Source organism: Gopherus flavomarginatus, chromosome 18 (assembly GCF_025201925.1).
Source record: "Gopherus flavomarginatus isolate rGopFla2 chromosome 18, rGopFla2.mat.asm, whole genome shotgun sequence".
Taxonomy (NCBI): Eukaryota; Metazoa; Chordata; order Testudines; family Testudinidae; genus Gopherus; species Gopherus flavomarginatus.
The window spans coordinates 23,877,567-23,901,132 of NC_066634.1; the positions used below are offsets into that span (position 1 = coordinate 23,877,567).

Genomic DNA, 23,566 nt, shown 5'->3' on the forward strand with positions numbered 1-23,566 from the left:
CATGGCTGTCAGATTCCTCCAAGCCCCCTCTCTGCCTGGAATTGGAAGCTAATCTTGTGACACCAAGGGCTTGGACGCCCCCCGTCTCCTGTTCTGTGTCTGCTTGGTGGGTGATATTTGCATGGCCTGCTCAAAGACTAATGAGGAGGCATCCGTGGGCTTTGGGAATGAAACCCATCCCCCTCCCCACCGACCCTGGTGCCGGGACTGTAATGCCCCTCTCCAGGAGGAACCCTGCTCTGGATGTAGGGCTGTAGCCCCAGCTTCTTTGCAGCACTGGGGCCATGGGGTTCCCTGTCCACCTTGCTAAAGGCTTCTGTAGGGTGAGGGCTTGCTTGACTGGCTCCACCAGCCTTGTCCCCAAATCTTGCTTCGTGCTACTGTCACCAGATTGCAGGCCCTGACAACGGGGAGTTCTCTGTGGCAGAGAGGAAGGGTGGCCTAATGGTTTGGGATTAGGGACGAATGCCCTGCTCTGCCACAGCCTCCCTGTGTGACTGTGGGTAAGTTTCTTAGCCCAGATCCTCAAAAGTATTTAAGTGCCTTACTCTCATGGGCTATATAAGTACCCTCTGACAGGAATGGCATTGGCACTAGTGTCTGTTAAGCTGTATCTGCCCACAGAGCATTTGTATAGCACCCAAAAGCATGCTGGGAGCTCATACTTGGTCCCTGCCCCAGACAACCTACAATCAAATTGAAGATGCGACATAGAGAGAAGCCTCATTTTGTGGTTAAGGTACTGGGCTGGGACTCTGGTGATCGAAGTTCAATCAGAGGCTCTGCTATGAACTTGGCATGCCTGAGTGGAGACTAATGTCAGTCGTTGGGTTTAGCAGGCAGGTGGTGTTGGTGGCCTGTGATAAGCAGGTCAGACCAGCTGATCTGGCGGTCCCTTCCGGCCTTGTGACAAAGGTGACTTTATGCTACATTTCCATCTGCCTTGATCCTGCGGCCAGTAATGTGGAGCAGCCTGAGGGCTGTTCTCAAATCCACTGGCTTGTCATGGCCAGCTAGGGCTCATCCTAGTCTCCTTGATATGCCCTCTCCTCCCAGTGAAGGTAGGAGGGGTTGGGAGAGAAAGTTGTGCCTTCTCTAACCAGCTGAGGATTTCTTTGCCCTCACAGTGGACGGGGGGGTTGTGGGGTCAAGGCAGGACAGTCCAGCCAAACACAGGACTGGTTGGAGGTCTGTGTGTGCCCAGGCCCTGGCCCAGAAATTCCGCGTTGATAGCCGTGTGGGGAAAGAGCAGGTGTTGTGGGGAATTCATTTAGGAAACCTTGAGTTTAAGGATCTGTAAGTCCTGGAAAGCTTTTCCCCCCTTTCAGAGAAATGCCCTAGCCTCTGGATTGGATCGGCTCCTCTCTGCAACGCTTTCGTTATGGGACTGGACCTCTGTCCGTACGTTCAGGGCAAAGTCCCAGCTCTGGGGAGCGGAGGGGAGAAACTTCTTTCCTAAACTAATTGCGCGTTATTAAAATGGTTGTTCTGGAAGCACCAACGAATCTCTCCGCCTCCCCTTTGTAAATTACACCTGTCAGCAGAAAGTGACAAGGAGAGCCTGGGGCGAGACCACTGCCGGGAAGGAGAAAGGGGGAGTCTTATGTGTCATTGCCGGACCGCTGCAATCAGCTCTAGACCCGTTTCCCACGAAACACGACCCTAGTGGTATCGAACCCAGTTTTGGGGGGAGGAGGGAACAGCTAAGGGGACTAGGTTTACTGTGCGGAGGAACAAAGGTGCTGTAAATGGTCTCCTCCCCTTTGCTTCCTGCCAATGGACTCGTCGGAACGTTGGCGTTAAAACCGGCTGCGTTGCAGCGTTCTAAATTGGAACGCCCGAGGTTTCAACGTTCCAGGCTAGGGAGTCCCGAGCTCCTGCAGAAGCAGCAATCATGGCTGTCCAAGTCCGCGTGGTTTATTGGTAAGCCGGGGTGGGGATGCATGCGTGGCCCCAGCACCTGGCCCGTCTGCCCCTTGGGAGAGCAAGGAAACACGCGTGCTCCGGCGTGCTAGGGGCCGCTTGCCAGGCAGGAGAAAAGAGTGACCATTCCCCCCCCCCCCTTTGTTCTCTTGCTGGCTTCAACGGATGGGCCTCCCTGGCGGGGCACCGAGGAATCAGCTCTCGTGCTGGTGTTAGATGCCTTAAAGCGGGGGTGCGGGGGGAGGCAAGGCTCAAATTATAAGAGTGGCCTCGCCCAGACAAAAATCGAGGCAGGACAAATGATGCGGGACATGTGGATGGAAACTGCATAAAATGTTTGGCTGCTGTAGGGTGACCTGATGTCCCGGTATTTGGATCTTTTTCTTATATAGGCTCCGATTTACCCCCGTCCCGATTTTTTGCACTTGCTGTCTGGTCACCCTAGGCCGCTGTTACACTGCAAGTTTTGTTGGCCGGTTGCCTTCTCTGAAGGCTCGACTCCCTTGCCAGCAGAAGTTGGTCCCATAAAATGTATTACCCCCCACCATGACTTTCTGACAGAGCGGAGAGCTGTGCCATTTTTTGCCTGCAGTGACACAAATGCACGCAATCCGCCAGCCCTGCGTTGATGTGGGGCAGGATATTTTAGAGAATGTGCCACAGGCTAGGGCGGGGAACATGCTGGTCCAGCAAAGTATCCATTAAAAGCAGCGAGACTGGATAACTCTTATTTCCCTTGCCCCAGTTGCTTAGTGGTCCTGACCCAAAGCCCCCTGAAGTCAGTGGGAGGTTCTCTGTTGATTTCAAGGCCTTCGGGTAAATCCTTGTAGTTGCTGGCCAGAAGGCCACAGGACAAACTGGGGGGAATGACGCTGTGCTGCCCTCTCAGGAATGGTCTGGCTGGATGCTGGTTTCACCCCCCTTGAGAACAGTTGACTGGGTTGGAGGGTAACTGGGCCGCTGACTTGGCTGTTTGGGGCTTAAACTGAGAGTTCTTTAAAAGACAGCTGCATGGGTGTTGTAGAGGATTAAGCTACTTCTATCCCACAGGGTGAATGAAGCTGCTTACAGCCTAGCACGTGCTGGCTGAATGGTAGGTGGAGTAATGCCACCTCTGGGCAGTCAGGTGAGTCCTCGTTTATATCTGGCACTTCTGCTGCAAAGTGGCAGCTAACACACCACCTCTGCCCACATTCAGTCAGCCAGAGCTCGAGCTAGGTATTGCCACCCCGAAATAGACCGGCATTTCTCTTGCTTAGTGCAAGACACCTTAATCCTGACCTGCTGCAGCCTTTGCTAAGCGAATCCTCTGCCAGGCTGCCTCTGTGCTGATCAGCAGCCCCTCCTTCTGCTAGAGTAACCCATGGCCTCCCATATACACAACTCTCATGCCCATCAAGCATGACCCACAGCCCTCCATGCACCTATGGGTCTGGCCTCCCCAGGCACGGCTTCAACACCTCCTTCTACTCAGACCTGAACTGCCTCACTTTTTGTTCCATAGACTTAAACTTTCTAACTCCCTTCTTGCTGCTTCACCTGTCTTCCAGAATGTGCATAGTCATGGTAGCTGTGTATCCTCTGGTTATCTTGGTGTAATGAAATCTCCAGAGCGATACTAAGTCTTGTGTGCTGCGGGAGTGGAGGAGTTATTCCATGTCCATGGGGCAGCAGTGAGAAGTGACTGCTGAAGCTGGGGTGGAGCTTGGGGAGGGGGGGAAGGAAGAGGGTGGAAATCCCACCTCCTTGCCAATAAACTGGTTTTATCCTGCACAGTTAGTTGCTGTGACTCTAGGGTTTAGTCAACTCTGGCCTTGGCTACACTGGCGCTTTACAGCGATGCAACTTTCTCGCTCAGGTGTAGAAAAAAACACACCCCTGAGCGCAGCAAGTTACAGCGCTGCAAAGCGCCAGTGTAAACAGTGCCCCAGCACTGGGAGCGCGGCTCCCAGCGCTGCAAGCTAATCCCCACGGGGAGGTGGAGTACGTGCAGCGCTGGGAGAGCTCTCTCCCAGCGCTGGCGCTGCGACCACACTCCAAAGCGCTGCTGCCGGAGCGCTCCCGTGGCAGCGCTTTGGAGTTTCAAGTGTAGCCAAGCCCTCTGTAACAGTATCTTCTAAGAGGTTTCTGTTCCTCCTCCTACATTCCCATGCCTACTAAAATGACTTCTGGAAGAGCTCTTCTCTGCTGCCTGTGCATCTAAAATAGATACAGGAAGGGCTGGTATGACATCTGTCTTTCTCAGCAGCCAGCTGCTCTCTTGCATCTCTGATAGAGGGTGATTATGGGGCCAGTTTGTCCCAGCACCAGCAGGAGCGAGTGCAAAGTTCATACGTGCCCTATTCCAAATAATAGCCATTAGCGTGGGCGGATAAAGTCAGTGGTTGGCTGTTTCTTGACGTGATCTAAATGCGATGAAAGTAACCCCATGGCAAGAAGGCTCAACTTCAGTCTTAAGGTTCTAATGAAAACAACTAGCAACAATCAGCATCTTCAGTGGGGTTTTACCCTTCCAGGGATTTGTAACTTTATCATTTTCTGTGGACCAACACTGATACTCAAAACCCAGTGAGATGCCCTCAAAAAGGGGGTCATTTTGCCATCTAGCGTCTTGTCCCACAGAGAAGACAACAGGTCACCACTTCTGGAGGCAGCATGGCCTTGTGGCAGAGCACTGGACAGGGTTTTGGGATTCCCAGCTCGGCTCCTGTTTGAATTTCAGCCTTTGTCCCTTATTTGGTTAGTGTTTAGCTGCTGAAATAACCCTTCTTTGTCTCCCTGCAGCGGGGCCTGAGGCTACCGTCCCAAGGTAAGCGTTCAGATTCCTTGGTTCCGTTCCAGTTATAACTTTGGCGGTGGTCGGTGAACTGGACTGATGTGCTCCAGGACCCCATTCCTGTTCCCAGCACTTGGTCCAAGTCACTGGCCTTCTGCAAAGAGAGGAAGTTCTCCTCCAGAGAAAGTTGGGCTGTAGCACTTCATTGGATCTGCTCCTGAAGCATCCCCAACCCTTTTGTCCCAGCCTGACCGTGAGCTTTTCCTTCCCCTTTGGTCCCCAATCGGCAGCCTGGGCTGTCTGAACCTGTGCATGATGAGGTATAAATGGAGTTGCACTGGTGAGAAAACTGATGTGAAGGGAAGCAGGCAGTTGGGCTAGAAAGGGCTCCTGTACCCACAGCAGGCCATGTGGGGCTTGGCTCACTAGCTGGCATTGTTGCCAGCTGTTTTAGGTGTGTGAAGTAACAGTGGAGCCAAGATTCAGCTGGGGCGAGTCCTGATGAAGACCTATCAGGCATTAACTCCGGGTTCTGCCTTTCCTCTCTCTCCTTTCTAGTATCAACAGCTCAAGAAGGAACTTGAAAAACAGTTCCCAGGCAAGCTGGAGATCGTGAGTATCCTGGGACTGTACAGGGGACTTAGCTTTTGTCTCTGTCTGACTCCCAATCAGTGAATATGCATTGCCAAGAAATAGCCATGTCCTCTAAAGCTCTGGTTCTGTGCCGTCAAAACTCCTGTTGCCCTCAGTGGGACTGTGCGATGCAGGAGGCTCTAAAGAAGTCCTTCCTCATCTGGTGAGACCTGACTGAGAACTGTCGGACTAAAAGCACATCATGTCCAGCATAAATCTGGAACATAGTTGTCCGATCCATGGTTCATCTAGTCTAGTGTCTTGTCTCTGAAAGTGGCCAGGGCCACATGCTTCAGGGGAAGCTGTTAAACCTCTCAGGTGGGCAAATGGACACAAACATAACCATGGGGAAAGCTTTGACCGGACCCTGGGCTGCTGCTGGTTGGCTTACAAAGCGTGCACCGTGTGGTAGAAGTAAGGGAAGCCTTGATCAAGGAAGCATGGAGAGTGGCATTAGGATGGAAGGAGAACAGTCCTTGCAGGACTGAAGATGTTTGGACAATCTAGTATTGTGTTCTGATTTCCTTATGCGCCTCAATCTATATATACTCTTCTAGATTATAAACAGTTTGGGATAGGGATTCTTTGATATGTTTGTACAGCACCGGGCACAATTGGATCCTGACTTCTAGAATACAAATTAACTTAATAGATTCCAAGACCAGAGAAGGGACCATTATGATCATCTAGTCTGACCTCTTGTATGACCCCAGGCCAGAGAATCCCACCCTATCGTTTCTGCATCAAGTTCATAACATCTGTTTGCAGATGTATTCTCCTCTCTGGTCAGACCTGTAGGGAGCACTCCTGTTGGTCTAACTAGGAACTAACATGAAGGGGAGAGCTTGCTGCTTAAAATAACCCTGACACCCTTGGGGCTTGTTATTCTCAAGGTGACTGACTCCTCTTCTCTGCTTAGAGTGGCGAAGGGACCCCTCGGGTCACAGGATGGTTTGAAGTGACAATTGCAGGCAAACTGGTGCATTCAAAAATGGTGAGTGGTCTCTTCCTCCCCTCTCATCTAGTTCCTAACCGAACTGCTCAGCTGATTGTCACCAAGGCGGGTGATGTACATGAGACAGGAAGACTTCATAGAGATGAGTTGTGAGCACAAGGCTGGGAGCCTTGTCTGGGCTCTGACATCTGTAGTCAGAGGCTGGTATTGAAGCTGGAGCAGTAGTCCTGTACCAGCCTGTTCAATGATCCCCTTAGAATGTGCATGCTGAACAGGGATCAGTTTGGTGTGGGCTTCTAAGGAGCAGTCGCTGTGGGTCAGGGGTTGGTACTCCTTCCTTCAGTGTTGCTGGAAATGAAACCTAAAACAGACATTGGCCACTGACTTCTACTAGCCCACTCGCTGGGCATGCAAGTGTTACCCGATGCCCTGTTAAACTTAACTTGACTCCCTAAACTTCCTCTGCAGTTGCAGTAGGATACAGGCTGTGGTTTTATTCTCTTCTTCCCTGCCCTTCCCCTCCAACAGCTGCCACTTTCCACCTCAAAGATAGCTGCATTTCAGTGATGGATGAAACCTGCACCCTTTATCTCCAGGGTGGCAAACTGAAATGGCTTATTAGCAGCCACTGCTGCCAGCCTTCACAGGAGGAAAATACAGCTCCTTGGAAAACTTCATTGATGCTAAAATAGCTGTTGGCTCTTGCAGCTGCTGGTGCTGCAGGTCCTGGGGGCTGGGGAGATTAGAGCAGCCGGTCCTACATTAAGAGTACTTCTACTGTCAAGTGTCTCTTTGAGGTGGCAGAACTGTTGAGTTCTGTGTCCATCAGGCTCCTGCAGCATCCTTAAGAACTTGGACTGTCCTGTATGTGGCACCTTCTAGAAGGGGTTGTGTTTGCCCATATTTCTTGGCGGGGGAAGGAGCTGTAAGCTTCACCCACTTTTTTTTTTAAGCTAATATTTTTTCTGAGATCTTTGAGCCAGGAAGGTCCAGCAGCAGAAACAAGCTTTCTGTGCTCGCTGCTGTAGCCAAGGAGGAGCCGTGAGGTTTTTCCAAGGCTGCCTTTCAAACAATGCATTGTCCCTCCAGTCCTGGTGCTGCTGTCCTGTCACAGCTTCTTGGCAGTGATATGAGTGCCTAAGTAGAAGGTGTCTTGCGAGGAATGCTCTTAAATAGTGGAACTCTCCGGGGGCATAACTCTGGACACCATCAGTGGCTGTGTCACCCTGGAGAACTGAAGAAGCCTTAAAACAGCCAGACTGGGTCAGACCAAAGGTCCATCTAGCCCAGTTTGCTGTCGGCCAACAGTGGCCAATGCCAGGTGCCCCAGAGGGAATGAACAGAACAGGGAATCGCCAAGTGATCCATCCTGTCGCCCATCCCCAGCTTCTGGCAAACATGCTCTGACTTTTTAGCCTTATGGGGTATGCCTAGCCGGGAGGTGGGGGGGAGGAGGAGGAGGAGGAGAGTGGATTCAGCTGCCCCCTTGCTAACTGGCTGCTCTCTGGCAGAACGGGGATGGATTTGTGGATAATGGCACCAAGCTTGCCAAGATTGTGGCAGCCATTAAAGAGGCGTTGGCTTTGGGATAGGAACAGCAGAATGCATCGGCGGCTCCCTACATAGCACAGGTAAGGTGGTGGGTCTGGCTATCCCAGTAGCGCTGGCTCAACCCTTCCTCCTTGGATAAACGGAGCCTTGCTGCATGTGGCTTTTTAGAAGGAGACCTTTAACCCAGGTTTTATCCCCCTTGGCACGGGTATTATAAATATGATGGGGCACCCGAAAGAGCAAGGACTTGGCATGTTATGGTTGGTCAGAACTTAATCTTCCTCCCCTAACCGCAGTATGCTGAGTCCTGGAGCAGCTGTTGTGTTTCACCCCAGAAATGGCTGCATTCCAGCCTATATACATAGACAAGAAACACCAGGGAAGGCTCCATGTTAAAATGCTGTAATGCTGCAAATCCTAAAGCTCCCAGCCACTCTGGTTATGCTGGCTATCACCAGCAGGGCAGAGCATTAATGGGAGGCAAAAGAGTCAGACTCCTCATGGAATTAACTTGGCAAAAGGGGTCAGAAAAGAAGCGTGGTTCTGGTGGGCTGAGGTGCTGTGAATTCTGGTGGTACTGAAAGCAGACTCACCTGCTTGTAAATCCAGAACCAAGGCTAGCATCCTGGTCTGCTAGATCCCAAAATGCACCCCTCAACCCTACCCCCACACTCATACTTGAGGACTGTTCCTTAATTAGTTCTAGGAGGTCTCTTGTCCTCTGTGTGGGCCGTTGTGTTGGGTTTGTCTAGAGTGCTTTTATTTAAACACTAGAGGGCACTGTTACACTCACACTGTATTGCAGCATGCAGGGTTAACAGCAGTAGCTGCTGCTTCAGGTGCATCAGACTGGAAAGGTCCTTTCTGAGCCTTCCATCCTCTGCTGTCAGACGGCTCCAGCATAGAATTCTGTACCTAAATTTATCAGTCTCCATCTTCAAACTAGCTTGCGCTTACTGCTCAGTTTGGGAGGCTGTTCCAGACCCTCACGCCTCTGATGGTTAGGAACCTTCTCATTTCTAGCCTAAATGTATTCACAATCAACTTGTAGCCGTTTGTTCTTGTGCCAGTAATGTCCTTGAGCTTCAGCAGCTCTTCTGGTGTTTTTCCCCACCACATCCTGACCTATTTAGAGAGAGCAATCAGATTTTTCCCCTCTCAGCCTTCACTTGGCTAGGCTAAACAAGCCAAGCTCTTTCCATCTCCTCTCCTAGGATGGGCTCTCCAACTCCTGATCATCCTAGTAGCCCTTCTTTGCACTTAGTCCAGTTTTTTTTATTTTTAAAATTCTAGTTTAACTGTATACGTTCCTTCTCTTCCTCTAGCTTGATGAGCATTTGCTTCGTTCAGTTTGGCCGAGCGCTTGATGACAGGAGTTGCCGAAATGTCCCCTGACGTGTGGCCGTTCCCAGAAATTTTTGCGCAGGATTCCGGTCTGAACAAAGGCAGATGAGGATCAAGCTCTGTGCTTTGGCATGCTTTATATCTGTACGCAATGCCCGTCTAGAGTTGAAACGGCCCCTCTAACGTGCCCTGTTATATCACTGTGCCATTAAGGAGCCTCTAACTTTGAGTAATTGAGTGAGTTTCACTGTTCAGCCTCACAGAGAAATCTGTCTTAGTGCTGATATCGCACCAAGAAGCTCTTTGCCTGGGGTTGCTGGGATGAAGGCTTCCGGTAAGAGACGGTCACCATCTGGGAATCCCATTAGTGTGGGAAGAGGAATTACACAGCTCATTGTCAGGTATGGGGGGAACTGAGCGGGAAATGAGAAAATGTTTCAACAAATGGCGCAATAGTCTGTTTAAATTAAAACTCGGGATTTATAAAAATCCCAACATTTTCTTAAACTGTTGAAACAGTTTTCCCCTCTTCTGCAGAACCTTGATGCAGTCCTGACAAATTGCATTGAGATGTCCCAGCTGGGCAGTGGCTTTTGCTCACAAAATGTAACCTCTAAATCTTGGTATTTCTGAATCGTGATATGCACTTCCTCCTTCAAGAATCACTTAGTGTTGCAAAACTTTCTGGTTTTTTTAACTTTGTATGATTAACTTTTGTTGCACTTCAGAAAGGTGTCTGTCAAATAAAATAATGAAAGTCGTAAACTGGTTGTGTAGTAGATTCTTTCTAGTGCTTGCTGACTGACCAAACACACAGCAAAAGCAGAATCTGTTCCCTTGCAATATGAGGTATAATTCTTCTATATCAATACTCCAAAAGAAGCTGCAAGTGGTCTAATGCTTCAATGCAGTGTGACTATCATGAAAGCAGCATTCCAGGTCCTATATCCACACCTACTGAGCGTCTTCCATCCACACACTCCACTCCAGCAAGCCTGATGTGGCCTTTCATCTTTCAAGACTTCTTTGCAACCTCAGTAGTGGGGCTCATAGCGAGATGTCCCAGCTAAGCAGTGGATACTTCTAAAGCAGGCAGGACCTTGCTTTTTGTGACCTCAAAATTCTCCTCCTGCCACATCTTCCAGGGTCTTGTTACAATGGCTTTGAGCCACAGTCCCCCAAACCTTGAAACAGGAAAACTGGTGGCATTTGCAGGCCAATTCTGTATTGTGATTTTTTTCTGCTCTCTGCTTCAGGCTACGGTAGCATAGGGTGCTGCAAGTTAAGATTGTGGAGCAGGGGAGAACTGGGATGGAGAGTGGGAGAAGTACTAGCAGAGATGGCTGTAAATGGGGACTGAAGTACACGAACAGTGTGCACAATGCCTACCCTATGCCAATATGTTCTTAGTCTCATTTTCATTAATGCTAAAATAAACCTCCATTAATCTTTTAAATCAGCTTGGCCTAAGTTACCCCTGTAATTTGTACCTATTATGAAACAACTCTTGTAAGTAACCAGTAAAGGAGTAAATCCTCTGAGACCAGGCTAGTAAGAGGTCTCTAGTGCATAGGGTGAGACTTATTTAAAGCTCTGACCTTCTATTGCCATGACAACTTGATGCCCTCTCCTTACCTCTCCAAATGCTGCTTTTTGTAATAATTTTACCCTTTAATCCAACAAGCCTGTTTTTGTTCTTCCACAATTGACCTGATTTAATGTGTGGAGCCTAGGAACCCATGACCCTCTCTGTAGTGCTTAGGGATTAGCTCAGAGCCCCCAGATTTCTAGTAGAGTGGAGCTAATTGTAAATAAGTTCTCTCACGTCACCAATGTCTCCTATATGAAAATAGTTTAAGATAACGCACCTTGGGGGTGGTCTTAATTCAGATGTTTTGTCAATCAGAACGCTCCTTTTTAAAAGGAAGTCTTAAAAGGAAAACCAGTGGTTTTATGTTTCAGGCCTAAAACAACAGAGGTTCTAGTCCCAGTTATGCCAGACTTGCATTGTAACATCCCCTCTATCTCTCATTCCTCATCTGTAATATCTACCTTCCCAGGAGCAGCTGAGGTCAAATTTCAGTAATGTTTGTAGTGTTCCAAGAGTCAGAGGGGATGATATGGAAGGACTAATCAATTTTATTAAAAATTGATTAAACTACATTTAGTACTTTGTCTAAATATACATTTAGTAGTTTTTTAGCAACTCTGGTGAGGGTGAAAACATACAGCTGTGCCCCCTGGTGCCCACAATGATAAATGCAAGTAGTATAAATTAGCGATTTCCTGGTGGTGGTTTTCTGAATATCTTTGCAGGACAAATCTAGGAATTCATGGTTTATTTCTATTGGGGCAGTGCCCTGGGGAGTCCAGGCAGCATCAGATTCCCAACTGTGCTGGGCTACTGTAGAAACACTCAGGGAGAGATGGACTCTGCATTTAGGGCTCCTATCTTTGAAGAATGAGGTATCAGAATGAGTTTTGAGTTGTCTAGTAACAGTGGGCTTTAGTCCAGTTTGAGCAAAACTGGATCATGCAACCACTCCCATCCATCCTCTGCTGTAATTGAGTTTGTACTGGTGATCTCTTTTACAAGAAGGCCGCACGCTTTATTGCTCATGTAGGCTGAGCTTTGTGGGTTATCCAAGTGCAAATGGAGGCCCAGCTGGATGTGCTGCCCAAGAACAGGGCCCCGTTACATTGGGCATTTCACACTCACACAATAGGAAATATTTGTACCTCAAAGAGCTTCCTTATGTTTAACACCATCTACAGCTGAACATCTTTTGAAAGTGATCCATTGTTCTTCATAACCACTGAGGTCAGGACAAGAAGTAATTGGCTTAATTTGTAGCAAGGGAGAGTCACATTGGATACTAGGGCAAACTTTCTAATGCAAAGTATAGTTAGGCACTGGAGCAGGTGACCCAGGGAGGTTGTGGAGTCACCATCACTGGAGGGTTTTTAAGAACAGGTTGGACAAATCCCCGTCAGGGATGGTCTAGGTATAATTCAGTCTACTTCAGTGCACGTGGACGGGCTAGATATGACCTCTTGAGGTCCCTTACAACCCTACATTCCTCTGATCATACTTCTGAGGCTCCCATCTTGCAAACACTGTTTGCATATGCTTCACTAAAGCAACTAGTAGTTGAAGTTGAGAGGACTGCTCATGGCAGCAAAGTTAAACATGTCTGCATGATTGGGCCTTAAGACTGAAGATTTCCCCATGACCCCTCTGGGTGTCAAAGTTTACGGACCTTCAGCTATGCAGTATTTTTTGGATAGTTAACTTGTTGCTTAAGAATGGTACCAGCTTGACAACCTTGCATCCTAAAGCACTGTTCATCCCCTAGAACCAGTACAGCCCAGGCAGTGGCGGGGTGAACAACCTCACCACAGCCCTGGAGGGACAGGTACTAAGGGTTAGAGGAGAAGTCAGTCTTCACAGCCCGTTCTCCCTTTGCTCCTTGTTACTGAGCCTCAGTGAGGGGACGGTCACAATGCAGACACTTCTCCAGCTAGCAGTCAATGAAACCATCAACTCAGAGAGAGACGAGCATATGGGAAAAGTGAAGTCCTATCTAAAAACATCTCCAAGGGTACCATATACAGGAGGTCTCTTACCTGAGATAATAGGGTGGCAGTGACTAGTTAATTATCCTCTCTAAAGCACCTAGCTGTCTAGGTACTCAGATAATGTGATTTTGGCATCAGCACCAGTTGATGTGACTTGTGATAGGGAAAGTTGGCATAACATTGACAGTGTCTTGGTGTAGGGAAAACTGTAAAATTTGCACCAGCCCTACTTGATGTGACTGGTGATAGGCTATTGACGTTACATGGGTGTCAACCTCACTGGTCATGGCTCATGCAGGGGGTAGATGTGACTTATGTGAGAGTTTTATAGTGACATATTGGCTAGTTGGCATGATTTGGCATGGGTCATACGTAGGGTGACCAGACAGCAAATGTGAAAAATCGGGACGGGGTGGGGGGTAATAGGAGCCTATATAAGAAAAGGACCCACAAATCAGGACTGTCCCTATAAAATCAGGACATATGGTCACCTTATACGAGGAGGTTCATATGGCTAGTGCAAAGGGCTTGATATAATATGTGCACGGGAAGGCGTTGCCAAAGCTTCTGCAAGGGCCTTGACATGTTATATATTAGAAAGGTTGGTGTGAATATGCGGGGGGAGGGGTTGGCATGTTACATGTAGGGAAGGTTGGCATGACACACATGGGGGAGGCACTTGGTATGACGTGCCAGGGGTTTCACATGTTACATGTAGGCAAGATGCATGCTGGGGGGGGCGCTTGGCATGACTTGTAACAGAAGTTTACTGTGTTACATGTAGGCAAGGTTGGCATGATGCATTCCAGAGCTTTGGCGTGTTACATGTAGGCACAGTTTGGTGTGACCCATGTGGCGGGAGGCACTTGGCGTGACTTTGTGCCAGAGATTTTACATGTTAAACACAGGCAAGGTTGGCATGACACATGCCAAGGGTTTAGCCTGACTAGAGGGAAGTCTTAATGCTCATGCAAGGGGCATAAAATGCAATAGGGTGTGTGGTTAAAGGCAGGCTCCTCATTGCCAGCCCTGTGACTGGGGTGGAAGCAGGGCCAGCTCACAAGATGGCGCCCACAGAGCCTGGTTCACCTCAGCTGACCTCCCCTCCCCTCCCCTCTGCCCCATTGCATGATGGTTAAATAGCCCAGCCGGGGAACCCGCCATTTTCTGCTGGGGCTGGCGGGAAAGGCGGGAAGGGAGCGAGAGCAGCGCGAGCGCGGCGCGGGACTCCCAACGGCTCCAACGGTCGCTGCAGTGAGGGGCGCGAGCCAGACCCACAGGTAACAGGGAGGCGCGAGACACCCCTGTACCCGGGCTTCCCCCTCGTTCGAAAAAAAGGGGGGTGAGTAGAAACCGAGATCGTCTGAGGAGCCCCTTCTACCACGTAAGTCCCGCCTTCCGTCTGTATCCTGCAGCTCATTGGTCGGGCGGTGCGAGGGCATGGTGGCCGCGCTGATTGGCTGGAGGCCCCTGAGGCAGCCCCGAGGTCGATTGGTCATGAGCCGCGTCAATCATCGAGGAGGCTTCGCGGCTCTACCTCTCTCTCTTGTCAGGTTACATACCTGCTGGCTGGCGATGCTGGCCAATCGGGAGAAAGCTTCAGTTAGCCTGGGGAAGGTCACCTGACTCTAGTTAGCCAATGAAGCCCAGACATGGCGCAAAGGCTTCTGGAAGATGTAGTCTTTTTTTTAAACACTTTATGTGGATAAAGAGGGCAAACTGGGGTGGGGACTGGGAGCTAGGACTCCTGGGTTCTCTTTAAAGCAGCCTCTGGTGGCTCTTTAAGGTCTGCCATATTGGCCATGGAGGCGGGATGCCATGGTGCAATTTGGTGTGGGGTTGCTATTGTTCTTGGCGCCATCGCCATGGCGCCTGGTTGCCACAGTGGTAGTGGCTTCGGCCTGGTGGCCATCGAGATGGCGCTGGTGTAGAACTGGCACCTCGGCGGGGTCTCACGTGGCACCGAGCCAGCTCTGAGGCCAGATCTCTCCTTTTCAGGGATATCGCTCGTTTCGGTCCCAGAGCAGCCTCCGCTCCATGAACGGCTGATGGCCCCTCCTTGCTTTTTGTAACCTTTCCCCCACACTGCATGTTCGCTGCCAGCCAGGATGACCCTCCGCACAACGATCCCTTTTCCAGACTCACTCAGGCCATTCCCAGCGGGCTCCCTCCGCTGCCTTCACTTCCCCAGCCCGACATGTCTCCCTGCCCTGTTTCTGAGCGATCGGGGCAGCAGGTTCCTTCCTCCCTGCAACTGGTGCCACTGATCGACGGGGAGCCTCAGCGAGGAAATCAGTGACTTTTTCTTACTGTTGGGAAATGTCACCTGTGGGTCTGTGCAAAAACTGGCAACTGCAGATGAAGGAGAGGAAAAGAACCCAAGAATCCTGACTGTAAATCCCTCCCACCTTAATGCACTAGCCCCTGGTTGTTTGCCAGACCTGGGACTAGAACCCAGGAGCAGTCCTGGCTCCCAGACCCACTTCCTAATGTAATCACTGGATCCTGCTGCCTTCCCATGCTGGGAATAGAACCCAGGAGTCCTGGCTCCTAGTTCTAACCATTAGACCCCATCCTTCTCCAGAGCTGGGAAGACACTTCTCCTCCTCTTCCATGCTGGGCAAATCAGGTTACTGACTGAAATGATCATTTTATATTACAGCAGAAACAAAACACAGGTTCGTCTGTGACACTCTAGTTATAAACGAAGTAATTTGGAGTGAGCAATTGTGGAATTAGCAAAAGCTTTTCAGGGATTTTCTGGTACTATTTCTCCCCCGCCCCCCCTCCCAATATAGTGCCAGAAATGTTCCTAAACATTTATATGGCGACCTCTAGGGTTACCATAGCATCTGAGCATCTCAGTCATCAATATATTCCTCCTCCCAACACCCTGGGAAGACAGGGCCATGTGACTAGCTCCATTTTACGTAGGGAGCCACATTGGCTTAGTGACTTGTAGGTCACACAGGGAGTGATGTGACGCGATACCAGGTCAAGCTGTCCTTGAAAAGGTTAAACTGATTTTTTCCCCTTCCCCTCTTTTTCTTTTTAGCAGATTTCTTCTGCACTGAAGACCATCCAGAATGGCCCGTACCAAGCAGACTGCTCGTAAGTCCACTGGTGGGAAAGCCCCCCGGAAGCAACTGGCCACCAAAGCAGCCAGGAAAAGTGCACCCTCCACTGGGGGAGTGAAGAAACCTCATCGTTACAGGTACTTGGAGTCACGCTTTCTCTTCTAGTGTGCGTGAGAGACGTAAAGGGGAGTTCTGCAGTTTGCCATTGTAAGAAAAAAAAACGTGATATATATCATAGCCTTAATTCTTATGTACGATGTGCGAGGGAGGATGGGCTAGTAGTTAGGGATTCAGACTCCTGAACTGGAGTTCTTTCTGCCAGTTATGCCACTGATCTGCTGGTGTGACCTTGGGGAAGTTGCTTCCCTTCTCTGTGCCTTGATTTCCCCCCATCCTTTGCCAGGCTCATCTGCTTAGCATGTAAGCTCTTCAGAGGAGGGACAGCCTCTCACGATGGGTATGTAGGGGTCTGAGCCCAAAGAGGTCTCGACTGAGATCAGGGTTCTGAGTGGCTACTGTAATGACAAATAATAAATAATTATTTGTAGTGAATAGTTTTATAAAATATTATCCTCTCGGCTGGCTTATTAAAACAGAAGGGACAAACACATGCATACAAAGGCGCTTGTAGCGAGCTCAGCAACCCATGTTTGATAGGGCACCTGCGCAAAGGTTGAGATTTCATCGTTGTTCCAGTCCTTGTTTGGAAGGAACTGCTAAAGTTCTTAAAAAGCTTGAGACGTACCTGTGGTCTAATATTAGGGGCTGTCAACTTTGTTGATCCCCTTTCAATACTGCGTTTTGTTTTTTAAAGGAAAGTTTGTGAAATTAACACCAGTGAAATAGGCCAGCTTAACAACCAGGGAGTCCTCTTTGTCCCCAGAGACTGTGGCAGGGCAAGCTGTGTGTGTGTGTGAGAGAGAGAGAGAGCGCGAGACACTCCTCTTGGGTACGCCTGAGACACTTACAGAGGAGAAGGGAGTTCTGTCTGCAGTCCTTGGCACTCTGATGTCTGAGTGTGGCTGGGAGCATGGGGGTTAAATTCTGAGCCCTTTAGGTTATGTCTTTGAAATCTCTTCCAGGCCTGGCACTGTGGCCCTTCGAGAGATCCGGCGGTACCAGAAATCTACTGAGCTGCTGATTCGCAAACTCCCGTTCCAGCGTCTGGTCCGTGAAATCGCTCAGGACTTCAAGACGGATCTGCGGTTCCAGAGTGCGGCCATCGGAGCCCTGCAGGTAGGCAACTTTGTCCCTCTTCCCTGCTGGGCAGACAGAATGAAACCTATCTAACTTGCCCCCAGACAGTTGGGAAGTACCTTCCAAAGAGTGAGCCCAACCTGCTTTGCAGTCATCAAATCTATAGAAATTAAAGATGGAGGCACGTGCTCATCTTGAGAGTGAGCTGCAAAACATACCTCTGCTGCTCAGAGCCTCTGGCTTCAGAATGTAGAATCTGAATTCCCCGTTGATGTCCACAGATTACCGCTTTCGCCTCGAGAGGCGACTGCATCCCAGTGGTGTGTGTGTACAGGCAGAGGAGAGAGACTAACATCAATGGCTGCTGCAGTGCTCAGCTGCTCTGTCAATAAGTGCCCCCTAAAGTGCTTAGAGTTCCATGGGGAGGAAAGGTGCTGCGGAAATGTAACTGCTTATTATGACTGTGCTCTTAATCCACTCACTCGTGGCAGGGGAAAGCATCCACGTCTCAAAGCCACTGGCGTGGGGGTGTTGAGCACGTAGTGTTAAAAAGAGCTGCCACGTTTGACACTATGCTGCTCACTAGTGTAGATGGGTGGGGCGCAAATTTGGGGGCTCTGAATTGTTTTCCTTACCTGCCAAATGGGGTTCAACTGACAATTGGGAAGCCCTTGAGGCACACACAGTTGGGTAGGTGCTAAGCATGTAGGGCCAGTTTTTCAAGAGCACTAAGGCCCTCCCCTCCCCTCTTTAGACATCAGAATAAAGGACCAAATAGACAGCAGGGAGCAGCAGGAAAAATCTGGCCCTCAGTACGATGGGAGCATTTTGATGCCTCCTAAAGAGACTGTTGCGAAACAAATCGAGCTGTTACTTCTGTTGTGGTTTTTCCTTGGTAGGAAGCCAGTGAGGCTTATCTCGTGGGTCTCTTTGAAGACACCAACTTGTGTGCAATCCACGCCAAAAGAGTCACCATCATGCCAAAAGACATCCAGCTGGCACGTCGTATCCGCGGCGAGCGGGCTTAACTCATTGGCAGCCGATATCCGCTCACACAGTGTATTAGAGTAGACTCTAGGTTTGTTTGTTTTTTTCCTACTCCTGTTTGTAGTGGCTAGGACACGGGGAGATGTTATAAGCTATCTTAGTAGGATGTAAGCGATCAGGAGAGTTGAATCAGATTGTTCATAATGTACAAGCAAAAAACAAATTAAGAAATTTACAAGACTTGGATTTTTTTTTTTTTTTGTTTTTGTAAACTTTTTTTCAGAATTGCAAAAAAAAATATAAAACAAGGGGGAAACATTTTTGAAATATCTGGTTTTATATACAAAACTTAAGTAGATTTAGGTATAACATAAGGAGCTTTTGGTCTTCGGTTTGTAAAAAGATATCTGCAAAAGATCACGCTACACTATATTTTTCATTATTTGATTTCTTTTTTTCCTTTGTATTTAGAATGGGCATGATATTTAAACTTGTTTTCTTATTTCCATCTGTCTTGTGAAATGTGACTTGGACCTTTGTAAGTATCAGGTTTCTTCACCTTGTGGTGGGAACAAAAAAAAGAAATAAATGTTGAACAATAACCTTTTTGCTTCCTTAATCTTGTATTTGCTGTCGCACTAGGATTGATGTGTATGTCGTGCCCTTCAGTAAATCAAAGCAACTTACCTTGTGCTGACACGATATCCAAAGTTCTGTAAATCCTTTAAGGATCTCCAAGTTCTTCTGGGAGCATTAGTCTGTTGTAAGTGACTGGCCCAAAATCACAGCAAGCCAGTGGCAGAACCAAAAATAACACCCAGGAGTCTGGAATCCCGGGTCCCTGCTCCAGCTAAGAGACAGCCTATCCAGTTGATGTGACACCATATCCTGCAATTTGGCTTCAGGATACAGAGGAAAGAACCCCCACCCACCCTCCCTTTTCCCGTCGTAGTGTTTACTTCATGCAGTGGGATACAGAAGGCAGGGCCTCAGGACTCCTGCATTCTTGGGCTGACTTGTCATGACCTTTGGCACAGCGAAACTATCTGTTTATCTCCTCACTGGTAACTCTGTGCCGCTTAGCTAATGTTTCTGAAATGCTTTGGGCTCCTTGCTTTGAAGGGTGCCATCTAACCGGTAAGTGCAGGGGTTATTGAACGCTGATAGATAAGCCCTCATTTTAACAGCCCTTGGAGAAGACGGTGATTTAGAATTGCAGTGTACGTTTAAACGCCTCCACTATTTCAGCGGTCATGTTTCATGTAGGCCTGGCTGTCCTTTGCTCTGGGTGTCGCATGGGGGGTGGATTACCTATGCTCATAGGAGACCCCCTCCTGTCAGCATAGGTAGTGTCTACACTGAAGTTTTACAGCTCTTCTGCTGTTGCATTTCAAGTACCGACAAGCTCTTACTTTCACTGCATGCTATTCCTGCCCCAGAGAACTCTGATGGCACGCAACGGGGCCCTACTTAAACGCACCGAGTCAAATTCTGCCCTTCGTTGTACATGACAGTGACTTCAGCCGTACGACAATGGTATAGCCTAGATCAGAATTGGGGCCACTGCATGTTTCCAGCTCATTTCTGCTGGTGAAGTGTCTGGAATTTCCCATCTTGTCCTTCCTTGAAATGCCCTTAGCCACCCAACTGGATATTTCGTACTTGTTTTCCAAGAGGGTTTGTTCTGCTTGGAGCAGTGTCTCTTTGCCTTTAACACATAGTGCCCTTCTGAAAAGAGCAGCGTGCCTCTTGCGATAAGCACGGAGGGAAAGGCTTTTTGTGGGTTGAGTCGGTGGGGTTTTTTTTTGCACTGACCTACTTTTTGCGTAGGCATTCTGTCATCCGTAGGATTTGCTTTGGTATCTTAGCGTCTGACTCCATAAGGCACCATTAAAAAAGCACTTTACTCCCACACGCAGTTTTGGATTGCTGCTGCCAGTCAGTGCCCACTTGCTTAATGTCTCGGAAAACTCAACCGCAAAATTACCCTGGTGGGTGGGGCTGTATCTGAAAGCATCATAAGCTGAATAGGAAACCTATCAAGGGTAAAACACTGCCAGGAAAAAGTTGGAACATCCATAGCTTTATTTATGGTTTTCAAGTATCTCTTCTCTTACAAATGCTAATGAGTTTACGCCTGGCGGTGGGCCTGGGAGGCAGATCTGTATTACAGTCCCTGGTTTTAAGGAGGGGTACAGAGAGATGGGCGTCAGTGGCAGAGCGAGAGAGAGAACCCAGGAGTCCGGACCTGCTGTCCGCTGCCTGGAAGTGGCAAGCCAAGCACAATCCAGTTCCTTGGCAAAGTGGATGTCAAATACTTGCATTCTGCTGTAAGTGCTTTTCATTCACTTTGCGGTAGGGTAAATAACTGCAAGGTAGCATCCATTCAGGCCCAAGATTTCTGCTTCAGCTCTGACCTGTGTCTTGTGCATTTCCAGCCTCACTGCTCCCACTTGCTCCCTTTCAGCTGGGGCGTTGAGGGAACCTTCCATCCCTTGGTACATCTGGTCTGTCAAATCACCACGATGCAGGTGCTAAGGGGACTGAGCGCGGATTACCCTGCAGCGCTGACTTGATTGCACTTGACAAGTTTGCATTAAATTTAGAGACAGTGGCAGAGCGAAAGCCCTGTTTTAGCCACCTTAAGTGGGATTACAGTGGTGGTGTGTCAGGGCTGCTTTATTTTCTCTGGGGTAGCAGAGGCAGATGGGCCTTTGAGGACGTGCAGTCCCCTTTGCTTAAAAAGGACAAGTGTGTCGAGTTTGCTGTGGTGTTTTTTTTTTTCTTGTTTGCAAAGCTTTTAATATCTCTATATCTTACAGGGAGGCAGTGCGGGCCAGTGGTTAGAGCGGGGGGGCTGGGACTCAGGATGCTAGCAGTTCTATTACCTGCTCTGCGGATATTGACTACTGATTAGAGCAGGAGATGGGGAGGCAGGACTCCTGGGTCCCAGTCCCTGCTCTGGGAGGGGCGTGGGGAGTACAGGTTAAGCAGGGAATCACAGAGTGGATTTTCTGATTTATAGTCCTGAGCTGGCCCCTGACTCATTCTGTGTCCTTCAGCAATTTGCTTCCCCTCCCTAGGGCCCTTTGTAAGATGAGGATAAAAGTGCCTACCCTAGAGAGGGGGTTGGCCCGGCTTGGTTAGAGCACTTTGCGAGCCCAGGTGACAATGCTACTCAACAGCCAGGTATTTATTACTAATAAACAGCCTTGTCCAAAAGAAATGCACAGCACCGTTAGGAAATCAGCACTTATCCCTCTGCCTCCCGCCAGATCATCTAACCAGGTCCTTTCCACTCTGCCTTAGGATCTGGGCTGAGCGGGAGGCCCCTGACAAAGAACGTGCTGTTTAGGCGGAGCCGGCGGCTGGTGGTGGGTCAGGATTCTGAGATCAGAACACAAAAGCTAATAAACCTAGAGCCCCTCCTCCGAAAGCCTGGGCCTGGATCTAAAGGAAATTCCCAGTCACAGTTAGTCAGATAGGGCCCACAGCTGGGAAGTTCTCGTTCTAGCCATCAGAGGGCTGTAGTACACAGACACCCCAGCAGGGGGCAGTGAATGTCAGGTGAGATTTCCCTTCTAACATACCCAGGCACATTCAAACCCCTGGGTCTGCTTACTGTGAACTGCTAAAACACCTGGCAGGATATTTGACTTGTCCCACTGTTGTTAGCTTTGTATAATCAGTATCCTCCTTCCCAGCCCAGCGAGGACCTAGGGCTTTGTGTGTGCAGTGATCTGTCTTGCTAAATTCAGCCAGGCCAGTGAGCAGAGTAATGTGTTAAGGCCCAAACAGCCCTCCTGGATAAATATTGTTAAAGGAACTAATTATATTCTCCCCTTAAAAGGGAGGAATGTGGAGCACCAGCCCCCTATAACAAACATGTCCCCCTGCTGAATGGGATGGGAGAGCACTGGCTGGTCTGATGTGCTTAGGACAGGCGGGGGTGAGTTAAGGAGGCAGCTGGAGGCCTGGCTAGGCCGACAGCAGACTCTTGGGAGCTAGCAGGAGAACAGACCAGGAGACTGGGAACTGAGAGACTCAAGTTCTAATCCTGAGCCCTGCCCCTGTCCTGCTGGAGCAACCGTGGGATTAGAACTAGGCAAATTGCAGCCTCAGTTCCCTAGTCATTTAATGTCTCAGAAATATCAGCACCTCCAGGGCACTTCCCAGATTATGAAACCAGACACGCCACTGTGATGGTTTAGTCTGACCTTCTGTGCACCATCGGTCGTAAGCCTTCCCAGCATGAATTCTGGTTTCAGATCCAATCGCTATGGTTGGATTAGAGCCCATCTTTTACAAAAAGATCAAATCTTGTTTTAAATGTTTCCGGTAACGGGGAGTCCACCATGACACGTGCTAGGTTCTTCCAGGCAGTAATCCCCCGACTGTTAAAAATGTAGCGCCTTGACTCCAGCTTCAGTTTCCAGCTACTGGATCTTGCTAGACCTTTGTCTGCTAGATTGCAGACCCTCTGGTATCAAAATCTTGTTCCCTCTTTAGGTACTTACACCCTGGGATCAAATTACTCCTTCACCTTCTCTTTGATAAGTTAGCCTCCAGAAGCTCAACCTGTTTATCACTATCAGGCATGCGTTCCACTCCTTTAACGACGCTTGTGGCTCTTCTCTGGACCCTCCAATTTATCAGCCTCTTTCCTGAATTGTGAGCACCGGGACTGGACACAGGATTCCCGCAGCGGTCACACCAGGGCCAAATATAGAGGTAAATTAACCTCTCTGCTCCTGTTCGAGATTTCCTTGTTCTGTGAGGGGATCCCAACCCTTACCATGCTGCTACATGCGATTGGGGAGGGGTCCCTGTATGCAGAAGAGGGTCATGGCCTGGACAAAGCTGAGAGGCACTGTTTCAGATTGCAAGCTCTTTGGGGGCAGGGACTGTCTCTCACTCTGTCTATGCCACACCTGGAGCAATGGGGCCTTGCTCTGATGTTTTTAGGTGCTACCAATATTCAGATGCTATTAATTTCTGCAAAAGAATTGCAAATTTATGGATATCACTTGCATCCGTTGGGAACAGATTTTGTTTCTCCCCCTCCCCCCCCCCCCCAACACCCAAAGGAGTTTCAGATTCTGAAATGTACAGAACAAATCGTGTGTGTTTGCACCAAGAGAGGATTGTTTCGAAGAAGGAGAGTTAAAGACACACTGGGTTCTGGAGACCCTTGATAGAAATTTCACTGCTGGCAAATGAAACCAGTGTCTTGAATCTCTGGAGCATAATCTGACAGGCATAATTTCTAGTCCCCTTGTAAAGAGGCCTAGTGATCGGAGGAGGGCAGTGGTGTGTTAGCTAAAAAGTGTATCCTTGATCCTCGACTCTAAACCAAACTGTTCACTGTCAACTGTTTGCTGTTGGAACCAGGTTTAAATATCTCTGGTGGGAAAGGAGCTTTGGAAGATCTCACGTCCTTGGGCTGGAAATTCTTCAAGCGACCAGCCCTAAAGTGGATCCTTTGCCTTCCCTTTCCGGGTGATGTCTTGAGAGTTACCAGGCTCTTTGGACTGAATGACGGTA

At 49.1% G+C, this 23,566-nt stretch overlaps 1 protein-coding gene across 11 annotated transcripts; it reads left to right on the plus strand.

The window, feature by feature from the left end:
* The first annotated feature begins 1,773 nt into the window (after window positions 1-1,773).
* Window positions 1,774-18,624, plus strand: LOC127037161 (histone H3.3A). 11 transcript variants are annotated; one of them, XM_050928687.1, is made up of 7 exons: window positions 1,774-1,923; window positions 2,974-3,049; window positions 4,708-4,732; window positions 5,258-5,311; window positions 15,817-15,975; window positions 16,921-17,074; window positions 17,935-18,624. In XM_050928687.1, the coding sequence occupies exons 5-7, from the start codon at window positions 15,848-15,850 to the stop codon at window positions 18,061-18,063; spliced, it is 411 nt and encodes a 136-aa protein (XP_050784644.1). In that variant the 5' UTR covers window positions 1,774-1,923; window positions 2,974-3,049; window positions 4,708-4,732; window positions 5,258-5,311; window positions 15,817-15,847; the 3' UTR covers window positions 18,064-18,624. The 11 variants fall into 11 exon arrangements, 6 of the variants coding, with proteins under 6 accessions (XP_050784644.1, XP_050784641.1, XP_050784642.1 ...); XR_007770284.1 differs by lacking the exons at window positions 15,817-15,975; window positions 16,921-17,074; window positions 17,935-18,624 and adding exons at window positions 6,252-6,326; window positions 7,799-7,918; window positions 9,164-9,947 and having other exon boundaries at window positions 1,796-1,923; XM_050928684.1 differs by lacking the exon at window positions 2,974-3,049 and having other exon boundaries at window positions 1,776-1,923.
* Window positions 18,625-23,566: the final 4,942 nt, after the last annotated feature.

What these genes read in the sequence shown, in the direction of transcription:
- LOC127037161 (XM_050928687.1), top strand. Translation starts at nt 15,848, where the DNA reads ATGGCCCGTACCAAGCAGACTGCTCGTAAGTCCACTGGTGGGAAAGCC. An exon ending in AAGAAACCTCATCGTTACAG is followed by an intron (nt 15,976 to 16,920) that starts GTACTTGGAGTC and finishes AATCTCTTCCAG; the next exon opens with GCCTGGCACTGTGGCCCTTC. An exon ending in CGGCCATCGGAGCCCTGCAG is followed by an intron (nt 17,075 to 17,934) that starts GTAGGCAACTTT and finishes TTTCCTTGGTAG; the next exon opens with GAAGCCAGTGAGGCTTATCT.